The 23812-nt window shown below is 38.9% G+C and overlaps 1 protein-coding gene across 1 annotated transcript in view; it reads left to right on the top strand.

Annotated features, from left to right (window-relative positions):
- The window catches only part of thsd7ab (thrombospondin, type I, domain containing 7Ab), a 223722-nt gene that overhangs the window by 128282 nt on the left and 71628 nt on the right, over window positions 1-23812 (top strand). Inside the window, exons 10-12 of the mRNA XM_082550502.1 lie at window positions 13355-13470; window positions 15357-15492; window positions 20842-20945. Coding sequence (XP_082406628.1) covers window positions 13355-13470; window positions 15357-15492; window positions 20842-20945 — 356 coding nt within the window. The remainder of the gene's footprint in view (window positions 1-13354; window positions 13471-15356; window positions 15493-20841; window positions 20946-23812) is intronic.

Here is a 23812-nt window from a genome sequence, read left to right as displayed (position 1 = left end):
GAAGACATTTTCTGATCTCCTGTATATATGTGTGATGCAAAGTAGCTCCCCTGAATTTGACCACATTTTTGTTTTATTCTCTCTCGTTTTTGGTGCATTTGTGCAGTTTTAATACTGAAAAAATAATATTAAGTATATCAAATGTTATTGATCCTCAAAGTTAGGTATAGAAAAATGGTTCTGAGCCAAAATGCTTATTTGATTTGAGCTTTTAAGAGTCTGTATATATGTTTTTCTATTTCTCTGTGCCAAATTTAGACCCACTCCTATGTATGTCAAGGACTTGCAACTCAGAGAGTTTTCATAGTGAAGATAGAATTTTACATGAGGTAAATAAATACACTCAAGTTATTGCACAAAAAAATCAACAAATTCTAAAAGACGCTCATCGAAAAACGTTCATGATTAGTTTTGACAGAAATACACTGATGGCAGAGTAAATGCATGGATTGGATTAAGTTTAGCAGACCTTAAGATGATCTCTGCCCTTGGTATTCTCAGGGCAGCCAGTCAGATCAGCCAAAGCAAAGATTACGTCAAGCAGTGCAATAAAAAGAGAAAAGCTTGGCCTAAGGCTATTCCTCTACCCAACTTCCTGCCAGCTCACGTCTAGGAAAATAAAATGAAATAAGTCTCAGGTGTGCTTAGCAATAGGATACAAGAGATTTTTGCGCCCACATCTTCACAGAGACTGAGCTTCATCACAACAGCCTGGATCAAGCTTTTGTACTCGATGGGCGAGGAGGCAAAGCAGACACTGGAGAGAGATCTCAACACCAGCAACACCGAGGATACGTGGCAGGCGATTCAGAGCATCACAGGCTACAAAAGCAGGAGCGCCCCCACCATGTGTGAGCCCACGTTGCCAGATGGGCTGCATATTACCCTCGCTTTGATCTCCTCAACAAAGAGTCAGCTGTAAAGTCGACTCTACCTCCAGAGGACCTGCCACTATCAGTATCCACAGAGGCTGTGAGAAGAATCCTCCTGTGGATGAATATGAGTAAAGCTGTTTGGCCTGATAACCTGGCCATACACTAAAACACGCTATTACTAACATTTTTAGCATATCATTTTGTCACTGTTTCAAGACAGGCACAATTATCCAAAGGTGCATAGTGTGTAGTCTGAATGCCCTCCAGCACTGATCCCCATTCTGAAGTAGTGCTTTGAGAGGGTAGTTCTTCTGTGCCAGCCTCGCCCCTCACTAGATTACATTCAGAACCAACAGAACCACAGAAGGTGCTGTGTCCACTTGTCTTCAAAAACCTTGAAAATGAAAACACCTACATAACAATTCTGTTTGTCAATTTCAGCTCAGTATTCAATACTCCCCCATGAAGCTGACTGGCAAACTCTGCACTCCAGGATTCGACACCGTGCTTTGCAACTGGATATTGAACTTCCTCCCAAACAGAATCCAGACAGTTTGAATTGGCAGTCACACCTCCTCCACTCTATTCCTTAACAGTGTGCTCAGTTCCTTCCAGTTCATGCTGTACAGTCATGACTGCACTTGCAGGCATGAAGAGAACTTTAAGGTGAAATAACACCAGCATCGTCCACCATATTACAAACAATAATGTGAGTTAAAATCAGGAAGTTGAATCAAAACTAGTGCACAGTCATGAACTACGGAGCCCCGCAGGGGACATGGGAGAAAAAAAAATTAAGACGGACTTTTGCGAGATCTCGCAAAACACACTCGGGATCTCGCAAAACTTTTGCGAGATCTCGCAAAACTTTTGCGAGATCTCGCAAAAGTTGAATTCCAACAATGGCGGCAGCTACTTAGTTGTAATATTACTCTTTCTGGGTCACTTACAAATACACTTTTAAGATATTTTGAGGTGTGAATGTAGTTGTGTAAACGTCAGATACCTGCTCGGTTTACAAGACATCACATATTTGCAAAAGTGCTCCGACGTTTTTGGAGATCTGACACCCACTAGCTCGAAGCTAACGGGAGGTCGAGACCTACTACAGCCGGGAGGAACACCGCTTTCCCGGCACATCGTGCCTCGACCTCCCGGTCGGCTTCGAGCTGCGAAGAATGCAGCTAAAACTTTTGCGAGATCTCGCAAAAGTATTGCGAGATCCCGAGTTTGTTTTGCGAGATCTCGCAAAAGTCCGTCTTAATTTTTTTTTTCTCCCATGTCCCCTGCGGGGCTCCGTAATGAACAGAGCAGAGTCATGTTAAAAAAAACAAAACAGTTGTTTCGTTTAGTAAAAAGGATGCAAAGACAACTAAAAAGCCATACTCCTCACAGATTTCCACTCTGGTGAAGAAAGCTTCAATGGAAGAGAACTACTCCAGGAAATTTAGGAAGTAGTTTTTGTCAACTTTTACAGAGGAACAGTAGAACGCATCCTAACTGGAACCATCACAGACACAAAGAATGGGATACGGATGGCCCAGTATATGAAGGATTTGCAACGGGTGATTAAAATCATTTAGCCACATCAGTGATATCTGCGAGGTGCGGTTTCTCTGCAGAGCCCAAAGGATACAAGAAGACAATACCCACCACAGCCGCGCAGTCTGTTCACTCAGCTGCCATCTGGCAAGCAATGCAGATGTGTTCAGTGCTCTAGCACCAGACTTCAGAGCAGTTTCTTTTATTGGGCTATGAAATTATTAAATTCATCCTCCACACTCCCCCACAAAAATAGTTTTACGACTTGGTTATTTATTCATTCAATTATAATTTTTTTGTGAGTAACATAATGAGATTTCATCTGTAATTTCATTGTACATTTTTTGTTACATTATAATAATTAAACCGGTATCTTGTTCAAAGTCTTGAGTTTGATTTATCTCATGCCACAGTCACTGGAAGGGGTCCAAGCTTTATTGCACTGCAGAAAAAGGCTCTCTGACTGCACAACTTTGCCCTTTTTCTTAGCCTTGAACACTTAAAAGCTTTGGATGCTGCCCTCAACTTTCACTCTTCACTCGGAAATTACTTTGACTTTGCACTTTACTGCGGCAAACACTGCCACCGAGATGGCTTCTTCTAATGCAATTGCCAATTAACATATACCAACCAGCACATTCTCTGCCATAAAGACTGGCAATCAACACTTTAACTGAAGCAAGTTTCTAAAGAAGCACAAGAAAATTAACAGGGTGGAAAGGCATCAGGAGTTTTTGGTCAAAACAGAAAGAAGAGGCAAAGCATATGAAACTTTTTCAATATTTCAGGAAGAGCACAGATATAATAGGAACTTCCACTGATCACATATCACAGTTACAATCACAAAGGTGATCAGTAGCACAAATAAGGAAGTTAAGAAATTTGGTGACATTAGTGCCTGAATCCAGGTTAAACCAGGTTGAGCAGCAGCTTAATGCTAACGTAATGCATTAGACTTTCTTTCTTCCAACCCCATACATGTGATATACAGTAATGGATTGTCTTATTCTCTGGGTCATCACTAATTAGCTTTGCTAAGGATAGATTTAGGCAGGAGACGTTCGTTAAGATCTTATCAGAAATCATGTGTTTAGTAATCAGCTTCCGTGCCTTTCATGGTTCCTTGTTGTATTGTTTTTCAGAGACTATCTCTTTATGTGGGGTGTTGTTATCATCCAGTATGAACTTAGAAACAATCAAATGCTTCTCCAAAAGTGTTACACTCAGACTTGTACACTGCAGATTTGAAGGGAAACTGTATGAAGAGTGACAAGTACCTAACAAAGACAATCAGAGTCAGCTGGAACGAGCACTAGTCAGACGTCAGCAGTAATCAAAAAGAATATGACACATACAGCATAGAGAGATGATGAGAGATGAAGTTTCACTGGTTTTCATTTATTTATTTGCAATGTATTTTACTGAAAACGACTTACAGTACACACAGAGAAATGCCCCCACCCTCCACCACCATCACCACCACCTTTTTTTCTGTTAATGTTCTGGAGACTGTTTTTTCTCAGTCAAACCTTATAGGACCCTGCTCCTAATCCAAACATCAAATGTGCTCCGACAAACATGAAAAATGAAACAAAGATAAAATAACTTAATTGATCTTTTATAATGGTTCCACACTTTATGTAATATTTACCACCCTGAGATAACAACAGGAAAAGACTAAAGTGAGACAGCTTGTTACTAGAGTTGAGAACGTTAGATTCATTCATTAGTGTGTGGACTGAAAATCGAGCAGTTGCTGTTCTGTTAGTTGGACAATCCTTTAATCCATTACTGTGGGGGGGGGGGTGCAGAAAATAAGCCTAGTGTCAGTTCAGACAGGCCAAAAAGTCAAGCGCAGCTACAATCCTGGCTAAAGTACTTTAGTGCATCCGAATATCAAATGCTGATATACTGCTGGATGCATTATTTAAGCTGCTTTAGCCTGCTCACAGCTACTTTGCTTCTGCCACTTGGCAACCCGCAACCCACCTCAGTTCTTTATTCTATCAGTATAGTATCTATTGTCACGAGTTCCTTCTTTCTTGTTCCCAGTTGTTTCAAATTATGGTTTTCTAATATGCTGATTCTTTCTTGGACTTGTACAAGCACCTTACAGCCTCCCATTCACTGCTTAAAGAATTCTGACCTTTTTGTTCTATAAATCAAGCGATTAGTTCAGCGAGAGAAGATTCATCAGGTCTACTTTTAGTAAAACACATATTAGTAGCAGTGTGTGATTTACCCACCACATGGACTGAGAAAAAGCTTCAGTGACGCTTGTTATAGATTCTACAACTCAAAATAACGGCAATACCAGAGCCATACTTACAAATTTAAGTAACTGCAGGTGGAAATAACAATCTTCTTTTGACTTTGAAAATAATTAATTTATCTGATTTAATCCCCTCTGATAGGGAGGTGACACCATTTTCTCTCCCATATAATCATAGATACAAACCAAGCCACAACTCTATTTCCCTTCACATATAAGTGATAGTGTGTCCTGCAATAACTGATGAATCATGAGACGCGCAATAGCAGGGTGTACAATGGGAATTTACTCACTACAAGGCCTACAAGGTGACCCTTTATAGAGCCTACACGCCAGTCAAACAGTTGGAGAGAATGCCTGATTTACAATGGTGGAAATTCTGTTTAATAATTAAAAATAATTGCTCCATCATTTTCCCTTATATGTTCATTTATGTTGTGATTAGGGATGGGTATCGTTTAGGTTTTATCCAATGCCAGTACCAAACCGGTACTGGCAAAACGGTGCCGGTGCATAAACGGTGCTCGAACCGGTGCTTAAAGAATGGAGAACACAAAATTGGTCCAAAAACCTCTCATGTTCAGCTGTTTTTTTGTGAAAAGATAACAATGTTAGCCTTTTCTGCAGCTATAGGGGATTTATGGTATCACTCTTGGCTGGAAGCAGTGCTTAATCAAAGGAAAAAACACAAACTTTATCCAAAAACCTCTCATGTTTAACTGTTTTCCACTTTTTCTTTGGTCATTTTAACCTTTTTGGCCAGGGTGAAGGGAGTATCTGCCATCAAACAAGAAGAAAGCCGCATGTAACTACGACGGTGTTTGCTAGTTCACCTTACATGCATTAATGTAATAACGTGGTTAGCCTACTCAACGTAAATTACACACGAACAACATTAAGCTACTCACGCAGAGAAGAACGGCTGCTGCTGCCATCATCATCCGTCATCATTTCTGCTACACTGGCAGGGCTAGGGGCCAGGACTCTACTCTTCGGGTTTTTGGGGGGATGTTGCTAACTCCGGGTCCGATAACAGGCACCACACCCGCAGTAGATGTGCTCGGTGTGAAGTCTCGCAGCAAGCTATCAAATACGGCGCATTTCTCGGCTTTTAACAAAATGCTATACGTCGCCAGGTGTTTCATCAGATTCGAGGTGTTCCCTCCTTTGCACAGTATCACAGTATCACCTTAAAGCACTTGTTGCAGGCTGCTGAGTTTGCATCTTTTGCTGTGAAGTACAGCCAGAATTTGACCGCTTCACCTTGGGCATTTTTAATCAGTAGCTCTGCTCTAAAGGAACGTACGTACCTGGGCCCGCCTACTATCCTCGGAAAGGTAAAATGATTGGCTAGAATCCAAAGTGTATGACATCTCAGGAAAAAAACGCACCGAAATAAAGCACCGAAAGGTGCGCTGCTTTTCGGTCTGGTTACTACAGTTTATGTCAGAACGATACCGGTACCCATCCCTAGTTGTGATGTGATGAAATTTCAAAGATCATAAGATTTTTTTTATCCCTCATGCCTTTAGCCATTTGCATTCCTTTTTTTTCCAATTATTTATCCAATTTTTCCCTTAACTTGTCACGTGGTTGTAGTCTGCCCTTGTTATTGTATAATAACCCCTCGAGATTAAATTTTCTGTTTTATAAAAGCACGTTATTTTACACCACTTTTTCCTTGTCCAGAATGTTGTGACGGCTCTGGTTTCCAGGCCTTGTTTTCATCACTGGCATTTTTTCCTAGGAGTGAGTAGACACAGATGTTTGTTTTTTTTGTTGTTGTTTGTGTTTTTTCCTGCTCTACATGTCTTCATCTGGCACAATCTAACTGGCAGGTACTCTTGATCAGTGCACCCGTGGGATCCCAGCAAAACAAACAAACATGGCCGCCCGAACCCTCCATATGCAGATGTGCCCCGTCTCATTCACAGATAGATCTGTGCTGTCTTCCTCCCACAGTCTCAGGCAGTGAACCTCACAGAGTGCATGTCACCCTCGTACACACAGTCGCACATGCGCAAGCAACCCATACACAAACACTGACTGTCAAAGCCCAAAGACACAACAGAGACAAATATGTCAGTGCCTCGGGCTTGGGCTGCGATCATCCCTATTGAGAAAGCTGTTGTGGTGTGAGGGGGAAAAAAACAATAACATCTGCTTATTGATTCTGACAGTGTGTGCTGACACACACCGACTGTGCGTTTGTATAATCACATTGATGCTGTGGAATTTGTGAAAATGAATGATTCATGATTATGATGTTGGACAGTAGCTGTATTAAGCCCAGTCAATCATCTTCCTGCCATGTTTTCTAACGGAGGTTGTGTTTACTCTGGTTTTGACTATGATAGATAGCTAAAAGCCCTTGAGACGGAGGGCCATAAGATGCTAGTGAAAGGGTCCTTGAAGAACTGCAATACTTTTATGCTAAATTAAACTAATGATGTTCTTGTTTTGTTGTCCATCGTTTTGATAATGAAATTAATTAGGCCTTATCTTTTCCCACCAGACCATGTTTTTGTGTGCGTACACTTAAAACTACTGACATTTCTTTGCTTCGAATCTTCATCCTGTTCAACCATCTGCTCGTTTTTCGAAAACAGCCTCTCGCTGAACAGATTACTCATCGCGTTAATAGCAGCAAGCAAAACATGAGCATTAGCCTGGCTGCTCATCTTGATGTCGTGCTTTGGGACAAGCTCCCAGTGCCATGTCTTCGGCTCACTACAAATCATTACGTTTAAACATCATAATGAGTTTGTGACACTGACTGGAACCAGCAAGTCAGTTTAAACCAGATGCTATTATTGGATTCATTTCAGTGAAGAGCATTTCCCCAGTGATATACGCAAGTGAAGACACAGAAAAAGGAAAGACTAGAATAGGAAATTGTGCGGCTGGGATATTATACCCCAAGCACCTAGTAAATAAGAATTTTATTCCTCGAACAAACAATAAAATCAACGTGACAAGCAAGGATAAATAAATTGAATATTAAAGACAACAATGACACCAGGAGAAAAAAGAAAGAAAACACACTGGAATGATAAAATGTATACATGATAGAAAAATGCATAAATAACAATATTATAGCTTGATTTCACACCCACACAGAGTGAATCTCCCAGACAGGCATAGTGCTGTAAGTATTCTGGCTGGTGTTGCGCTTTGCCAACAAACATTGCCCGTTCTTTCTTTCTGGAAACTGGATTTTAATTGAATTTTAATTGTCTAAATTTGGATAATATCCGCCATTAGCGAGGCTACAATATAATTAGACATAAGTGAGGGGATTGGGAGTGGGTGGCACACAGGTTTGTTTTCTCTGCAGACAGAGACATGCTATGAGTCCACTCATTGCCCTATATGTAGAGCAAATGTTACTGTGTTCTCCCAGTCATTCTAAATTCACAAATTGAAATCTCAAACATGGAGGCTATCAGAAGTGACCTTTCACTGACATTTGTTTCCACCTATTCTTATTAAGATTCTCCAAACACCTAAACACAGTCCCACTTTTATACCAGTCTAGGAGTTCACCTTGCATCACAGTGAGGCCACTTGTGATTACTACATTGATAAACTGAATTGAAAAATAATAGAGCTCAACATTTTATTCACAGATGGAAAGCAAACCAGTTCTGTTTGCTGACAAGAGCTCACAAAAATGCATGTAATGTAAACTAGAGAGTCAAGGAATCTACAATATTAGAGAGAAAACCACAACAATCACACAGTCCACTAGGAGCAAGCGTTAGGTGAAAAAACTTGCTTTCAATAGAAGGAAACATCTGGCAGAACCAGATGAACCAAATTCAAACTTAAATCCCATTCCCTGAATTCATTTATATACACATCCTCTCTCTATCTTAAGGATGAATCCTTATTTATGCAAATGCAATGCCGAGTGGACCTACCTTACCTTAAGATTAAGACTTAAGAAGACAAGATTGTGTAATACCTTGTAAGTGACTACAGTTAGAGCCTAAATCTCCTGAACTAACTTCAACCTGGAGTTGGGTACTATTGTAAAGGTTAAGTGTAACTGCAGGATAAAAGTCCGTCCTATATGTTCCAATGTGCCTTTTGTAGCCACCTAATGGTCTAAAAATGTGTCCCACAATATTCATATATACGCCTTTACACGATTAAAGTAACATTTACTGATTTGTCCTATAAATTGAGCTGGTACTCTATGCGAGTGTTGTATTTGCAGTGCTGTCCAAGTTTTGACAAGAAGCAGTGATTGCTTGTTTAGGTTTTGTTTGCTGGGGGAAGCAGAGCATCTTTGTTATAGTTTAGAAAAGATCATAGTTTGGGTTGGAAAAAGCCTTCAGTGTTGACTCAAAATGTGATGTGAACGCACGTTTTTTTAATCACAGACTCCACCTGCTTCTGAGAAACAACAGCCATAGTTCATTCTTACAGGAAAATGTAAACACGAGTTGTTTGAGGCATTTGAAACACCAATCAAGATTGTTGTTCCGGTAAAGGCCGCCTTCACCAGAACATACGCTCGCTTGTTTGTGTGTTCAGACCCAAAGGGAACACTGAAAAGGTGAAATCGAAAAGGCAAGCAGTCTGCAATTCAGAAAGGAGTTGTTTCGTCCTCTAAGGTCTCTCTTAGTATTCACAGTGTGTTTCTCCTCGATCGAAGGCAAAACTGAAGTTGTATTTAAGTTGTAGTATTTAACCTAAACAGAACTATCATGGCTTTTTCAGATTTCACAATCCCAAAAGGGTTAAACTATAATTCATGCTCTGACTTTTACCATTTTTGAGTATGAGAAGAATTTAACAAGGTCAGAGGTTTAATCTCGTCTGTTTAAGACTCGTTTGTGTCACAGTATTAAAGAAATCCCAAATGAGAAAGAGAAAGGGTTATCTTTGACACATATTCAAGGAATCAATAAGTAAACAGAAGAAGTCCAATGATTCTTGCATACTGTTGAGCTGCATACACACTGGAAGTGGTACACTCATCATCCATTGCTTAGAAAAAGACGGGTGGTTGCTTGCAAACATCCCTGGCCCCAGTTGCCTAGGTGACCCTGTAATGTAGTTACTCCCAGGTCACATATCAATCAACAGTATTCTTCTCTCTAATTGGTAATCACTTTAGCCACTCGCCTGGAAATTGAGAAAAATATTTTCTTGCTCCCCCCCCCTTCCCATTGCCAGTGGTTATTTTTCCCATAGTCGCTTGAACTCATAAAATATCATTGCTGCTCTATGGTCTCTGGTCACTATGTTTCTGCAAATTGCGTCTAGTTTGAACATAGCTTGAATTCAGGAAGGCCACAAAAGTCAAGCTAACCAATAGCTGATCAACTGATCAGTTCCATAACCTTTCTATTGGCAAATTTCATAATGAGGATTGCTACTTAAGACTGCAGTCACACAAGCCCAAATAACGACCCTCTACCTCTGGTAAGGAATAATGTTTCCCTAGCAGTTAGTTGGGAAATGGTTGCAGGAAGTTTTTGGGCTACCTCCTTGAAATTGCTTTGGTAATTAGCAAAAACTTGCCACAGCTTCTCACACTTTGAATGGAAGACATCCACTTATCTGTCTGTACTCACCATGCAGTACAGAAACTGTAAAAAGTACAACACAAACCAGAAATGGGGACTGTTTCTAGAGTAATTCTAGAGTAAAAGTTGCACCTTTTGAACAGTGTTTGCAGACAAGTCAGCATCTTTCATGCAAACTATGACCATCCACAACAAAGTGCTAGCTGCCAAATCAACTGCAAGGAGGATGTTGGTGCAACTTCCATAGCACCTCTTTGCAGCCCTCTTCCTTCCCAGCTCCTCATCCTGTTTCTTTTTGAGAAATGTTTCCACACCTTCACATTAAGTACTTGTTTAATGGTGTCATAATCAGCACTTTATTTTGGTGAGTTCCTCCTAACCAAATAAGAAGTACTTATTTTATTGATTAATTTGGGTTGGTACATGTTTGAGATCTAGTACTTGGTTATTAAGCTGGTGTTGGTTTCTATATACACTTTGATTTTATTTAGATCTTGAAGATATCTTTATGCTGTCTGTCTTCTCTGTGCCAGGTCTCCCTTGATGGAGAACGTGTTGATCCCTACAGGCTCTTGAGAAAATGATAAAAACCCTTTTTCATGCTGGGGTCGAGTGTGGAGATTGTTTTGCGGTAGCAGGTTCACTAGTTCTTAACAGCTTCCCATCGTGTTGAAGTGTTCTCAAGAGAGACACCTGTTTATTCCCTTCTTTATGGACCCAGCCATCAGTTAAAAGCAGAAGACATAAATGTATCCTCCCCACAGCTGTTTTTTTCCTGGGGACCATTCACTTTTATGAAGACAACCGAGGATTTGTTCCGCTCAAGAGGGATTTAGCTCTGTCTATTGGTATTAAAAATAAATCTCTCCTTGTGTTGCTGTTGCAATATTACATTTTGCCAGGGAGGCTCCCTATCATTTCTCTGATAACACCATGCTAACAAGTATGAAACACCCAGTGGAGAACACTAATTCAAAAGAGCGTTAAACCTCTTTTGATGATCAGAAGTCAGCAGTGGGATGAGGAAACATAGTCGTAACGTCCAACTGCAAGAGCAGCGAGGGATCAGATAAGATGTCTTCCAGCAGGTTTGTCGTGACCTATTTATCTTTGTCTCGTTTATGCACAGGGGACCTGAAGATTAAACATAACCTCTGTTTTGAAAAACCTCGGCTTGACCACGAGGATTATTACTCACTGATAGCTGAATCCATTTAAACTGGAAATTTTATCCTCAGGCCTGTTGGCTGACTTTAGCTCAGTGAGTTAAAGTTTCCTCACAGAGATATATTACTGTAAAACAAACACAGTGCTTTTAGACATTTCCTGTGATGCTAACAATGCTCTGGTGGGTTACACAACCATCCCTTTCCTATGTGTCATCCAGATGGCATACATCAGTCATAAAGTGAAAGTAATTACAGAGGTTTTTATTGCCCTAGATTGAGGCGAGAATAATTACATTGTGTATTCAAGCACTACCCAGATGGTTGCTGCATCAAGCCTCTCAGTTGATATTTATTAAAGCGTGAGTGCATGGTTTATATTTTTAACTGTCATGGTTAAGTGTCAGCTTGGTCTTTTTAGGTACAAATGCCAAAATCTATAGGGGGTGGGTTTAAGTTGGGGGGAAAAATACAGCTAAATCTACACACTATATTTTTTTGGTTATAGGGCTGCAAATATGTTAAATTCAATTCCAGAAATCACAAAAACACATGTTTGGCAACTCCTTTGATATCTGTAAAATGCTTCGCCAAAAGATTAAAAGAGCCATGAAGATCTAAATGTTACTCAGTTCAATTTTTCCCTCATTACAAGTTCTGATATCTTAAATAAACCATCATGTTTTGCAGCAGTGATCACGCACGCAGTCAATAAAAATATATTTTAAAGATCTTTTATTTTGAAAAGAAACCTTATTAGAAAGCGAAATGAAACACTGGACAAAAGTATGATGTTTATATCAGTGCTAATGAAATGTTCTTTTTTTTATTTTTATGGGACCATCGTGTGATGACTTCATCAACATTCGTATATTGTTTTATCTTCATCCTGCGGTTCTCTTTATGTCTACAGTAGGCATACTCAATTATCTGTAGCCAATGACTTTTTGCAGGGGATCCAATTTTCCAGAGATCTCTCAAAATTATAAATATTATTTCTGATACAATTTTTAATGCAAGATACCACAGAAACTATTGATATTCTGAAGTTTTTCATTCTAAATACAATGAGACACATTAATGTGATTTGTGTAAGCAGAGTTTCTGTTGGCTCAAAGATAACGTGGGTGGGAGTAAAGGACACAGTATGCTTGTTTTGGTATAAATTGCTCCCATCTGTAGATTTGCACCTGTCATCTGTCTTGTGTTTTTTCTCTACTATGATCAAAGAGCAAACTAAAAATACAATTCCACTTGAAGACAGAGTGCCTTAGTTGTTTGTCTTGGGTTATGCTGACACTTGAGACATTTAGCAATATTTCCTGGATTTAGCTTTTTGAACACTAAAATTTGCCTCACTGAAGAGTGCTTCCTTTATTCTTTGTGACCCTTTTTAAATAATAGAGTACAATTTTATAATTTATAGCTAAATGATTTTTATGGACCTTGTGGCTGTTGTCTCCCAGAAGCTTCCAGACCCTTCTTTGAGAACCACTGCTCTGCTATGCTTACTGCAAATGAATTCTTTTCTTTTATTCACAGGGATTCACATTAAGTGAATTTAAAGGATTCCTCTGCTGTAAAATGTTGTGATTTTTGATAATAATGAAAAACAATGGTTTAAAATGATAAAAAAAATTCTGCCCTTGATTATACTCTTTGTGTCTGTGAGTGTGCTTAGGTTTGAGTGATATAAATTTCATTGAATGGTGAGCATGAGGGTCCACATGGACATCTGCTTCTCTGCCCGTTTGGTACAGAGCTGTGGCAACGTAACACAACCAGTGCAGAGAAAGAGCCCATAAGAAGTGTTCTTGCTCAGCACCCACAGATTAAAGATTTAGTCAGATACATTGGCTTTATCAAAATTACTATTTTCTTAGGAGTAAATCTTTTTAGGTTTAGACTTCATGCTCTTGTGTTTTGATGAATGTATAAAGAGATTTTGTTTTTGCTTAGGTGTCCAGACGGTCCTCGCCCAAGCACAATGAGACCATGCCAGCTGCCCTGCAAGAAGGACTGTATCATGACCCCATTCAGTGACTGGGCAACGTGTCCAATTACATGTGATGCAGGTATGAAGGAAAAAACAACGATTCATGCTCATAGATAACTGTTGTTGCTGCTGTTAAAAAATTCAAGAGTATTGAAGAAACAAAGTTTCCAGCACAACTTCCCCTGCTTCTTTGCACACACAGAAGAACATAAAGTCTAAATAAGTAAAGTCCTCTCCGACAACTTTCCCATTAAACCAGCTTATTTATGGTATTGTATTTTCATCATGCATCTTTAATTTCATTCTCATGTTTTTATCTCTTATTTTTTATTTTCTTAGCTTGTACTTTTAAATAATAAGCATCTACATACATGTTACTTTTCTTCATTCTATTTTTTGTTTTTGTGTCACTTGTACTGGTTGTATATGACATTGATGGGGAAAACTTAAAACACTGCCCTTCATTTAGATTTGTCCTGTTTAAATGCTAAACAGGGTGTGTACCAGGTTTTATTTTTTATAGTGGACACTCTCCAAGACTGGCTTTATACCACATGACCACATGGCCTAGCCTCCTTGCTGGTGTCTGGTTGGTGGATGAGCACATTGAACATATGTGATTGGTTGTTTAATTTTTTTGCTTTTTAAAATGTGGCCTGTAACATGTTTTGCCCTGATAAAGGCTGCAAGCCGAAATAAACTGGTCAAAACATTAAATTGTTCTTTATACTGAAAATGTTGCTGGGCCTCTTTAGACTTTCTTGGAATTGGGTGAAGTTGTGCCAAACTCCTCTATGTTGTAAAAAGTACTTTATTCAGTCAGTCAGGCCTTGGTGGTTTCAGGATAGTCACAATATTTCCAATCATAGTTGACAGAGGTGACAATAATATGCTGGTAATAACATAATAATAAAAGATAACAAAATGGAAAACACAGAAGCTAATTTTAATTGACTAAGTGCAACAACTCTAGAGTTGGGTTGGCCTACACCAGTGGTTCTTAACCTTGTTGGAGGTACCGAACCCCACCAGCTTCATATGCGCATTCACTGAACCCCTCTTTAGTGAAAAATAAAATGTGATTTTTTTACTGGTGCACAAAATGAGCCATGCATGTCATGGCGAAGGCTCTGCCGAACCCCTGAGACCGACTCACCGAACCCCTAGGGTTCGATCGAACCCAGGTTAAGAACCACTGGCCTACACTGAGCTGAAGACAATGACTGTCACATAAACACATGCTCTCATGCCTCGTTACAGATCATTAATTTGATAGACTGGCATGTAGGACAACATTTGGGATGACCTCCGTTAGTGGGCCTGGCAAGTCTGCTTGCTCCGGCCAGCAAGTGGTCGGTGTTGTTGTTTTCAAGCGGTGAAAGGAAGACGTTTTCAGATGAGGTCACCTTCGTCAGGCGGCCATTGCCCAAGCTGTTGAGTGGTGGCAAAAACATTAAGTTGATTTACGAGTGAAAATCATTATCATCCGTATTTTGATGACCTCCTCCTGTGACACGGTGGCATAAATCTCTTCGGTCTAAGCATGCTTTACTGGTGGTAGTGCATTTTAATTTGATGCTGTTGATATCTTAACCTTGTGCAGAGAATTACACACCACCCACGTAGAAAGGTTTGAAGCAGAGTATAGGGCTATCCAGAGGCTTGTTTCAACTTAATGAACTACTCGAGGGCATCGCCACACATGTAAATACCATAAATTTAATCTGAGTCAGTTCCAAGGTCTAATGGGATTTTTCCGCATCATCGTTGTTGGCTTGATATCCCCAGTAATCACAAGTGTGCGCTTTTGACGCTGGCTGTCCAATTAGAATTGGCAGTTGCAGTCTCCAAGTCCATTCTTCAAGGATTATTAACAGAGTAGTCAGCTTATCATTTTGACATTTTTCTCATCACTTTTCCATCATATTTCTTAATTTAATTCATTAATTGTCTGCGTCCCTTCAGCTGGTATTGCTGTGAAGAAAAAGCAATCAAGGAAACGTCTTATCATCCAGATGCCATCCAACGGAGGGCAGGAATGTCCAGAGGTGCTCGAAGAAGAGAGGGACTGTGAGGTCCCCAAAATCTGTCCCGGTTTCAGGTAAGCGCACGACAGCCGCCTTCAGGTGTCGACAAACACTGTTGTTGCTGTTTGAATGTTTTGTCACATGGACAATGTACCCGTGGGTTTTAAAATGTTTCAACCTTGAGGCTCATTGCACAGATTTTTGTTGTTGTTGTTTTTTGTTCTATGCTCTACTTTTGTGTTTAAATGGTTTTCACTTGCAGCCCTAAAAAGCCAAAATACAAACCAACAGCATATCCCAAACAGCCAAATTTTAATTTAATAATTTATTAGAATATTTAACAAACATCAAAAGATTCAACTATGATATAAAGATACAGATTTTCTCTACACCTGCAAACTCTGTCAGTCTGACTTTCTGTTCCCACCTCTCAAAATACCAGCTGCATGTGTTTATTTATAGGTGCACACTTTCTTGTTAACTCCTTGTTTGCCACCATGAGAGACAAAATAGATGTAAGTTATGGACTAACTAATGAGATAAAGTAAAAATAATGTCAGCGTTTTGTCTTATTGGATATCTATGCCAGTCTCATCAGTCTCTTTGGCTTTAATTTGTGTTCAAATCAAAGCCTTTGGTCAGAAAAGAATAGTTTAGTGATGAAAACTGGAAACGAGGTTGTTTTATCAGGAAAAATTGCGGGGGGAAATCCAATAATCCAGTTTATTAATTTCAGACTGTGACATTTCCGTGGTGTCGAGAGTTTATCTTAGAATATAAATTGAAATCTTTTTTCCACCGCAATTTAACTTTTTTCCTTTACTTTTTTCTAATAAATGTTATTCAAAAAAGTGTGAAAATAAAGGTGAAAGTCTACACAGTTTGATTAAATATGACAAAAAAGCAATAAGTGGTAGCGGGGTTTTACTCTGTGATAAAGAAACCTGGATATTCTGGTTATATAAACCAAGCTGTGCCATGTAGCTGTGCTATCCTTTCTTATGGTGACAAGGTGCTGCAACCAACTTGATTCTATCTTTGTGGTGAGCAGGTATCTTCCTGGTGACTCGTTGATTAAACCACAGAAAAAAACGTTTCTAAACTGAGCACACTGTAATGGATGACTGTAAATACTGGCCAAACAAATAGTTTGTGTGTAGTTTAAGAGCTTTTAAAAAGCTAAAAAAAAAACCAAAAAAAACCAAACTATAACACATGTTCTGTGTTTAATAAGTCATCAGTCAAATCATGTTTAAAATGCCATTGAAATATGCAGCACTTTGCATCATGTATAACATAAATGTTAAAATGAGAATAATTCATTTAACTGAAGAGGGACTATGATGCTTGACTAGACATGCAACTGCTCTAGCTATGACAACCTGATGTTTTATTTCACGATGATGTAACTTTTATATGATTTAATATGCAGCTCTTGAAAACTCCCAAGTGTTAGTTTGCTTACAGGTCCAACCTGAACTTCACCTGTTTAGAGACTTAGAGAGCTTTTTATTGTCATTGTGCAGTTTCTTGCACAGCGAAATTGGGTAGCTGAACCACAAAGGTGCTAAAGTAAGAAGAAGAGAAACCAATATACAACGAAGGCGAAAAATAAATAAATAATTAAATAAAGAGAATAAAATAAAAAACAGTGTATATGTATACATATGTGAGTGGAACTATATACGTGGTGTATGTGTAGGAAACATTGAAACAGACTGGGACCAAAATAATTGCACATGAGCCAAAAATATTGCACAGAACATGGAAAGACTGAGATATTGCACATAGATGATCAACAGCAGTGTCAGGGTGGATGTGTTGGGGAAGTCTTTACACACTCTTAGTTTGCATTAAGAGTTCTGACAGCCCACGGGAAGAAGCTGTTCTTTAGTCTGTTGGTTTTGCACCTGATGGATCTGAGCCTTTTTCCAGAGGGCAGGATGTTGAAGAGGTGGTGGTTAGGATGGAGGTGGTCCTTTATAATTGCCCTGGCTCTGGAGAGACATCTTGAGCTGGCAATTAAGTCCAGGTAGGGGAGTGGACAGCCGATCACCTTCTCTGCAGTTCTGATAACCCTCTGTAGTCTCTTCTTGTCAGCTGTTGTGCAACCACAAATGTTTGTTTATCCACAAATGTTAGTTTTTCATGTTTTTACTGTAATCAAAGGACAGTTTGTGAACTTTCTTTTTTTTTTTTACTTGATTTTTGCATTTTTATTTTTTTTGTTTGTTTCTCATTGTACCCCCATATCTGGAACATAAATTATTTTATTTACTTTTTTTTTTTATCATTTATTGATTTATTTAACCCATAATTGATTTTTACTGGCTTGAGTACAGTCAATGAACATACATCGACTGTATCAAGGTGTTTGGATCAGATCCAGTTAGAAAGGGGTTGGTAAAGTCGTTGATTAGACTTCATTCCCACTTCATTTTAATGTTTTAAGCCCTAAAAACAAACAAACCTTCAGATTTTTATGGCTTTTAAGTTGTTCATCTTTTTAGCTTGTAAAGCTAATGTTAGCACTATTAGCCAACATCATTAACATAGTTTTTATTATCATATCTGACTTTAAGGTGTTTCTTTGTAAAATATATATTATTATAAAGACTTTTATGGGCATATCTATAAAAAACATGGGCTGACATGAGCAACATTGTGCTTACTCAGGATGTGAGTGTGACATAACAAATGGCTTAGATGCACCTGACAGCTCATGCTGAACATTTTTGTGGAATGTGCTGGAAATAGAAGTTAAAAAAACAAATAGTATGTTTTAGATTCTAAAAAATAAATAGTTGGAGAGAAGCGAGTACATTGTAATCTTGGATCAATGGAGCTGTCATATACTGATTAGAAGTAAAAATATGTTGTCTTAAGGCTGGATGAGCACATGACATTTAAAGAAAGTGTCAGTTTTCTAGTCCAATCACTGGTTAGAGCATTGGGCTCTGCAGTGAATAAAGGCAAGTGTGTGCAAAGGGAAGCGTCGAATGCTTCAGAGCAGAATTAGCCAGATCAGAGACTTACTTAGAAGATAACGGGACATTGCACATTGACATCTCTGGGGTCATGAGTTAAAATTGTTATTTTATTCAAGCAGCTTGTCATTCATTCTGCAGAACAGATTACTTTGTGATACTGAGGAGATTAGAAGCAATTTATCACCTGCATATAGATATAAAGAAAAATTGTGAAGCAAAAAGAAGACTTTCATTATAGAACCTCATCCATTTGAATTCTTCTGGTCATCCACATCAAGGTCACGGGGGGGAGCCTATCTCAGCTGTCACAGATTGAAAATGTCATGTCAAGTGCAATTTTAACAAAACACAAAGATCCCTGTGTGCAAACGTATGTTCAGGAACCATTAGCCCAAAAGACACACAATATCAGAGGAGGAGAGGCATTTTTTATTTGTTGCGTGTACTAAGTAAAATTGAAACGGACAGTAATTTTTGGATTGCTGTGTCTGAGGACAAAAGGGGTGCACTTTTTAGAAAAATGTCCTCCATCTGTGCTGCCCAAAAATTTCTAATTTTGCAAAATAAATGTTTGATCACTACCAAACTTTTAAAGTCTTACAAAGAAAGTAGGTTTGGGCACTCCTGTGTATTGGCCTGCACAATATGCGGAAAAGCTGACACTTGTGATAACATAGTCGAGTATAACAGGACCTATACAGAGCCCAAACACTGAAAAATGCAAAATACAATAACATATTTTAAGCTTGTTCATATTTAATAGCAATGTGCTTTTTTGTTTTGCATGTTCATATTACAGTGATGATGAAGCATTATTTCATGGTCAATACAAGAATGTATTACACAAAAAAGACAAAAAACAAAGGCAGGATTAAAAGTAGTTCAAAAGTGCTGCTGCAAGTAGCTGTTATTGATGAATAAACATCATATAAAGACAAAAAAGACCCCAAAAGATCAGCATCTATCCTTTTTCCTTTGAAGCAGCACCGCAGGTCTTCTGTGGGTTTAGACTGTCTTTGTCTTCTTTCTAATTCCAGATTAACTCTCTGATGGTGACATCATGGTTAGGTGGTGGCAGCAGACATACCTGTTGCAAGACTCTGGATGTATGTGCATGGTTGTTTAATGAGACCCTTCCCTGATACTGTGTGAAGAATACAAATTCAAACAACAGCACAGACCCCTTTATACTTTACTCTTTATTTAGACTTTCTCTTTTCATACGGCACAGTCAGCAACACCAGTGTTTATTTTACTGCCAATTGCTATCCAGCAATCCTATGTTATTCTAAGTTGGTTATTCTGCAGCCACTCTGCATCCGTCTATGAATTTCACTTTTATTTGTGCAGGCACACTGTGTGTAAGGCTTTCAGTTCAGATTCATTTATATGGTGCCAATATAAGTGCCAAAATGTTGCCTCAAGGCCCACATTCGGATGTAATGGTTATTTTCGACCAAAACAGATTATTTTCAATACATTTAAATGTTCAGATTGAAAAAGTAAATAAATAAAAATCGGTTATGTACATTTTCCTTGTTTGAAATAGTGACCAGATAACATTTAATGATGTGTGCACTATATCTGAAAAGTTGGAAATGGCATATTTTTCTAAAATCACTCAGCCTCATTGTGCTCAGACTTGATTAGATTTGTACCTGTAAAACAGCTGCTGTGGCTGTGTGAGTCATAATCGTGCCTTTTCATTAGTGTAATTGTTTTTTCAGCACAAATCACTGTTACCTGTCTGGTCAGGCAGACCTTTTCTCTTATTTTCGCAACACAGTGCATTTTTCCTAAATTTCCTAGATGTGCAAATTTTTCTTTTCAGTGCTGAGAGACACGACAAGTGATGTTTCCAGATCAGTCCTGTGTGCTTTCACAGTGTGCTAATCATTAAGAAGTAGGTTATAATCCAGGAAAATTATGTAAACCAACCAAAGCAGTGCGTATCATAAAGGCTGTTTTGCTTTTCACAGTTCTGCCTAGCTACACTGCATCGCTTCAGTTGTATTTTATCATGTTTACGCCTGTACAACGAGACAGCTGGTGCAGCACTTATTGCTCCTTTTGGTCAACCTCAGAGAAACGATAGAACATCCGTGGAAGACTTAAAAATCATCTAGCATGCTTGTCTTTCTGTTGGAAAGTCATGAGGTTTTCCAGATGCAGAGTTGGTTTTCATTCATGGTGACATGTCATGCAGGACAAAACCGTTAGCTGTCAAGTGGGACATGCTTTCTATTTCCAATGTAATACCTCATCCAGATGTGGCCTTAACTGGGCTGATACTGTGTGGGCAGAACACAGCATTACTGTGCTGTAAATGAGTTTATTCTATTCAGACTCTGACCTGGTGCTTTGCAAGATGTTGCTGTGTTAATGAATATTATTGTAGCAATTATATGTATGTACTTATTTTATTTATTCTAGGTGGAAAACCCACAAATGGAGGAAGTGCCAGCTGGTCACCTGGTTTCTCAGACAGGACACTCCGGGTGCACAAGAGACCTGTGGACCAGGGATTCAAACACGAGGTATAGAAACAAATCTCTCCGTCCCCTGTTTCCCCCTGCACCGTCCCTGAGCCATTCCTAATCACCCTAAATTTAATTTTTGCTCATTGCGGAGCATCTGGAGCCCAGCCATGAAGCAGCAGATGGATGTGCCAAGGTTTGGAGAATAGGCCAATTTAGTTAGAGTACGCATCAAATCCTCCCACTCACACAACGTGGCCCAAACTGAAGATGACACTCCTATAAACATCAGCAGTAAAAGATATTTTTCTTCTTTTTACTTTTTTCCTCCAGTTGTTTTTATTTTATTTTTTTATTTATTTGTAATCCTCTAGAGTTTGGGAAGGAAATGTGCTCACACCTTATCATCCTCCTCTTGAGACTTGTTTGACAGCTTGGCTTGTTTCACTGCTGGCTTTTTTTTTCCACCTCGGGCTCTTGTCATGCAATTTTAATCCAATATCTCTTGCTCAAATTTAGAAGAAGATGCTTCACCGTGCCTATAGCACACAACAGCCCAGACCCCTGTTCATATCGACTTCACGCACAAGTGACAAGTACTTTAAGAGTTGTGGCTCTCTCTCTTTAAAAGCATATTTCCTCTCGCCATTTTATAGAGAATGGGTACACTATAGAGTCCTAGGAGGCTTTCATAAAAATCCAATTTCAGGGGGGTCACGCAGAATGATCAATTTCATTTCCAGCTCCTATGGAAAGCCATTATTAGTGCTTATTTTTCTGTCTCGCCTTTGCTAGCTTGCATTAATGGACAGAAGAATCGGTTTATGAAAATGCTTTAAGGTCCATTATAGACCTTATTTTTCCAGATTCTGTGCAGCTTCTCTGTGACTTGATGCCATGTGACACTTGAAGTTCAGACTCTCCTGCACTGGTTTTCACACTTCTGTCACTTCCAAATGGCAGAAATCATTTTGTCATCGACTCAGACCAAATGAGACACGCTGTCCTTTCTGGTCCGTGTTTCCTGACAGCGTATTGTGTTGTTTACCTGGAAAGAGGCTTTCCTTAGAGGGTGGAAAAACCCTATAGTGGCATTATTAAACACACAGAACAGAGGGCTTGTGCTGTTCTCTTTCTCTTTCTTGAACACAGCCACTCTGTCACACACATACACACACACAACAATATAAGACCTGACCTAACACACCAGCCGACGGAGGCTTTCCAAACCAATAGCGGTGCCCACGGGGGTTCAGCAAAATGTGCTTAGAGATTGATTTCTCTATGAAGGTACGGCCCTGCAGAATGTCTGCATCACAAGAAAATGAAATATTGCAGCAACACAAGTACTACCCTTTATTGAAAGAACAAAGGAAAGGATGATGCAGTCAAAGACAAATTGACTTCTGGGCTTTAAACCAATTGAGGGAGAGATGCTTTTGTGTCTGCTCTTTTCTTAATTGTTATTAAACCCCCCTGAGAGCTAATCTGAATCGTAAAGTTCTGATCTATTTTTCATCCGCTCCCTTTAAATCTATATTTCAAGTCATCGTGCTCACGAGTGGGTTAAGAACTCCTAATTAAAGGGGCACTTCAGTGATTTCACATATCAAAGTCATTTCACTTGTCACAAGAACTACTTGGCCTGTCAGAGGTTGTAGGATGTGTTGTGTAGTTCTGAAAGAGCTTTAGCTATAGCAATAGACATTTTGGCTTCTATATGTTATTTTTATACTTGTATTCATATTCTTTTTTTCCCCTTTATTTTTTCTTACTAAGAAAAATTTTGTCTGTGTTCTGCTGCTGGACACTAAATTTTCCGGAGGAACCTACCCGTGGGATTAATAAAGATCTATCAATCGATCGATCGATCTATCTAGCCAATTGACAATGTTAGTGCACTAGCAATAATATCTGATTTAATTAGGTGATCATTTTTACAGATTTTATATTGACATGATGAAAAAAAATGTATAATGCAGAAAAAATAAATTGGGTATAGCTCTATAGTAGCTCTGACTCTGACAGCACATGTAGCAGAGTAGCATCATAGCTGAACAGAAGTTAATTATTGGTCTTCCTGGCCCTTATTGAGCAAAGGATTGGGACTGAGGAGCGAACAGCTCTCCAGTCCCCTCAGTTCCTTTCTTCTTTGTGTGTTTGTGTGTGTGTGTGTGTGGGGGGGGGGGGGGGTTATTTAGCTTATTTCATTTACTATTAAATTAGTTTAGAGGGGAAAGTCCTGGCTCCTATAGTATATTGTGTACCGGGCCAAGACCCAAATGGTTTATTTATCTTTGTTTATAAGTAACATCATTTGTTGGTTAAGCGAATCTTCAATGTGGCATCTTCTTTATGAATTGTAACCTTAGAGTAATGTTAAGTTTCATTTTGTTTTCTGGTTGTGGCCATAAATAGAAACCAAGCAGTGCCCGTGTTACTAGCATGCTCTTGTGACTTACATAACTGAAAGGTTATTCAGGTGATTTAATGAACCCAATAGTGTTTACATATATAGAGAGAGTTTATAAATACATATAAAGATATGTATTTATAAATCTATATAAATCCTATTAGCATAGTTAGTGATATCTGAAGTTTTCACTCCCTTAAATTTTTCTTGGCTGACAAAAATCTTTTATTAGTCAAGCTTTACCTCTATTAAATGACTTCTGCAAGTGCTAAATGTATAATATACTATATTGCTTTTTTAAAACACAGCAATATCATGAGGCAAAAATATCACTTTTGCTGTCTAGTTTTTATCTGTGCAGTAAAAATATAACATCAAACTACAGACAGCAGATATTTCTTTCCATAGGAAACCAAATGTGCCTATAAGCCCGTCTGCAACTCAACTCACCTTAACTTTATATATCAAATCAAATCAAATCACTTTTTATTGTCACATCACATGTGCAGGCACA

Source organism: Aulonocara stuartgranti (genome assembly GCF_965226115.1).
Source record: "Aulonocara stuartgranti genome assembly, chromosome: 11".
NCBI lineage: Eukaryota > Metazoa > Chordata > Actinopteri > Cichliformes > Cichlidae > Aulonocara > Aulonocara stuartgranti.
The sequence above is the reverse complement of the archived record's forward strand: the minus strand, read 5'-3'. Positions and strand labels throughout refer to the sequence as shown.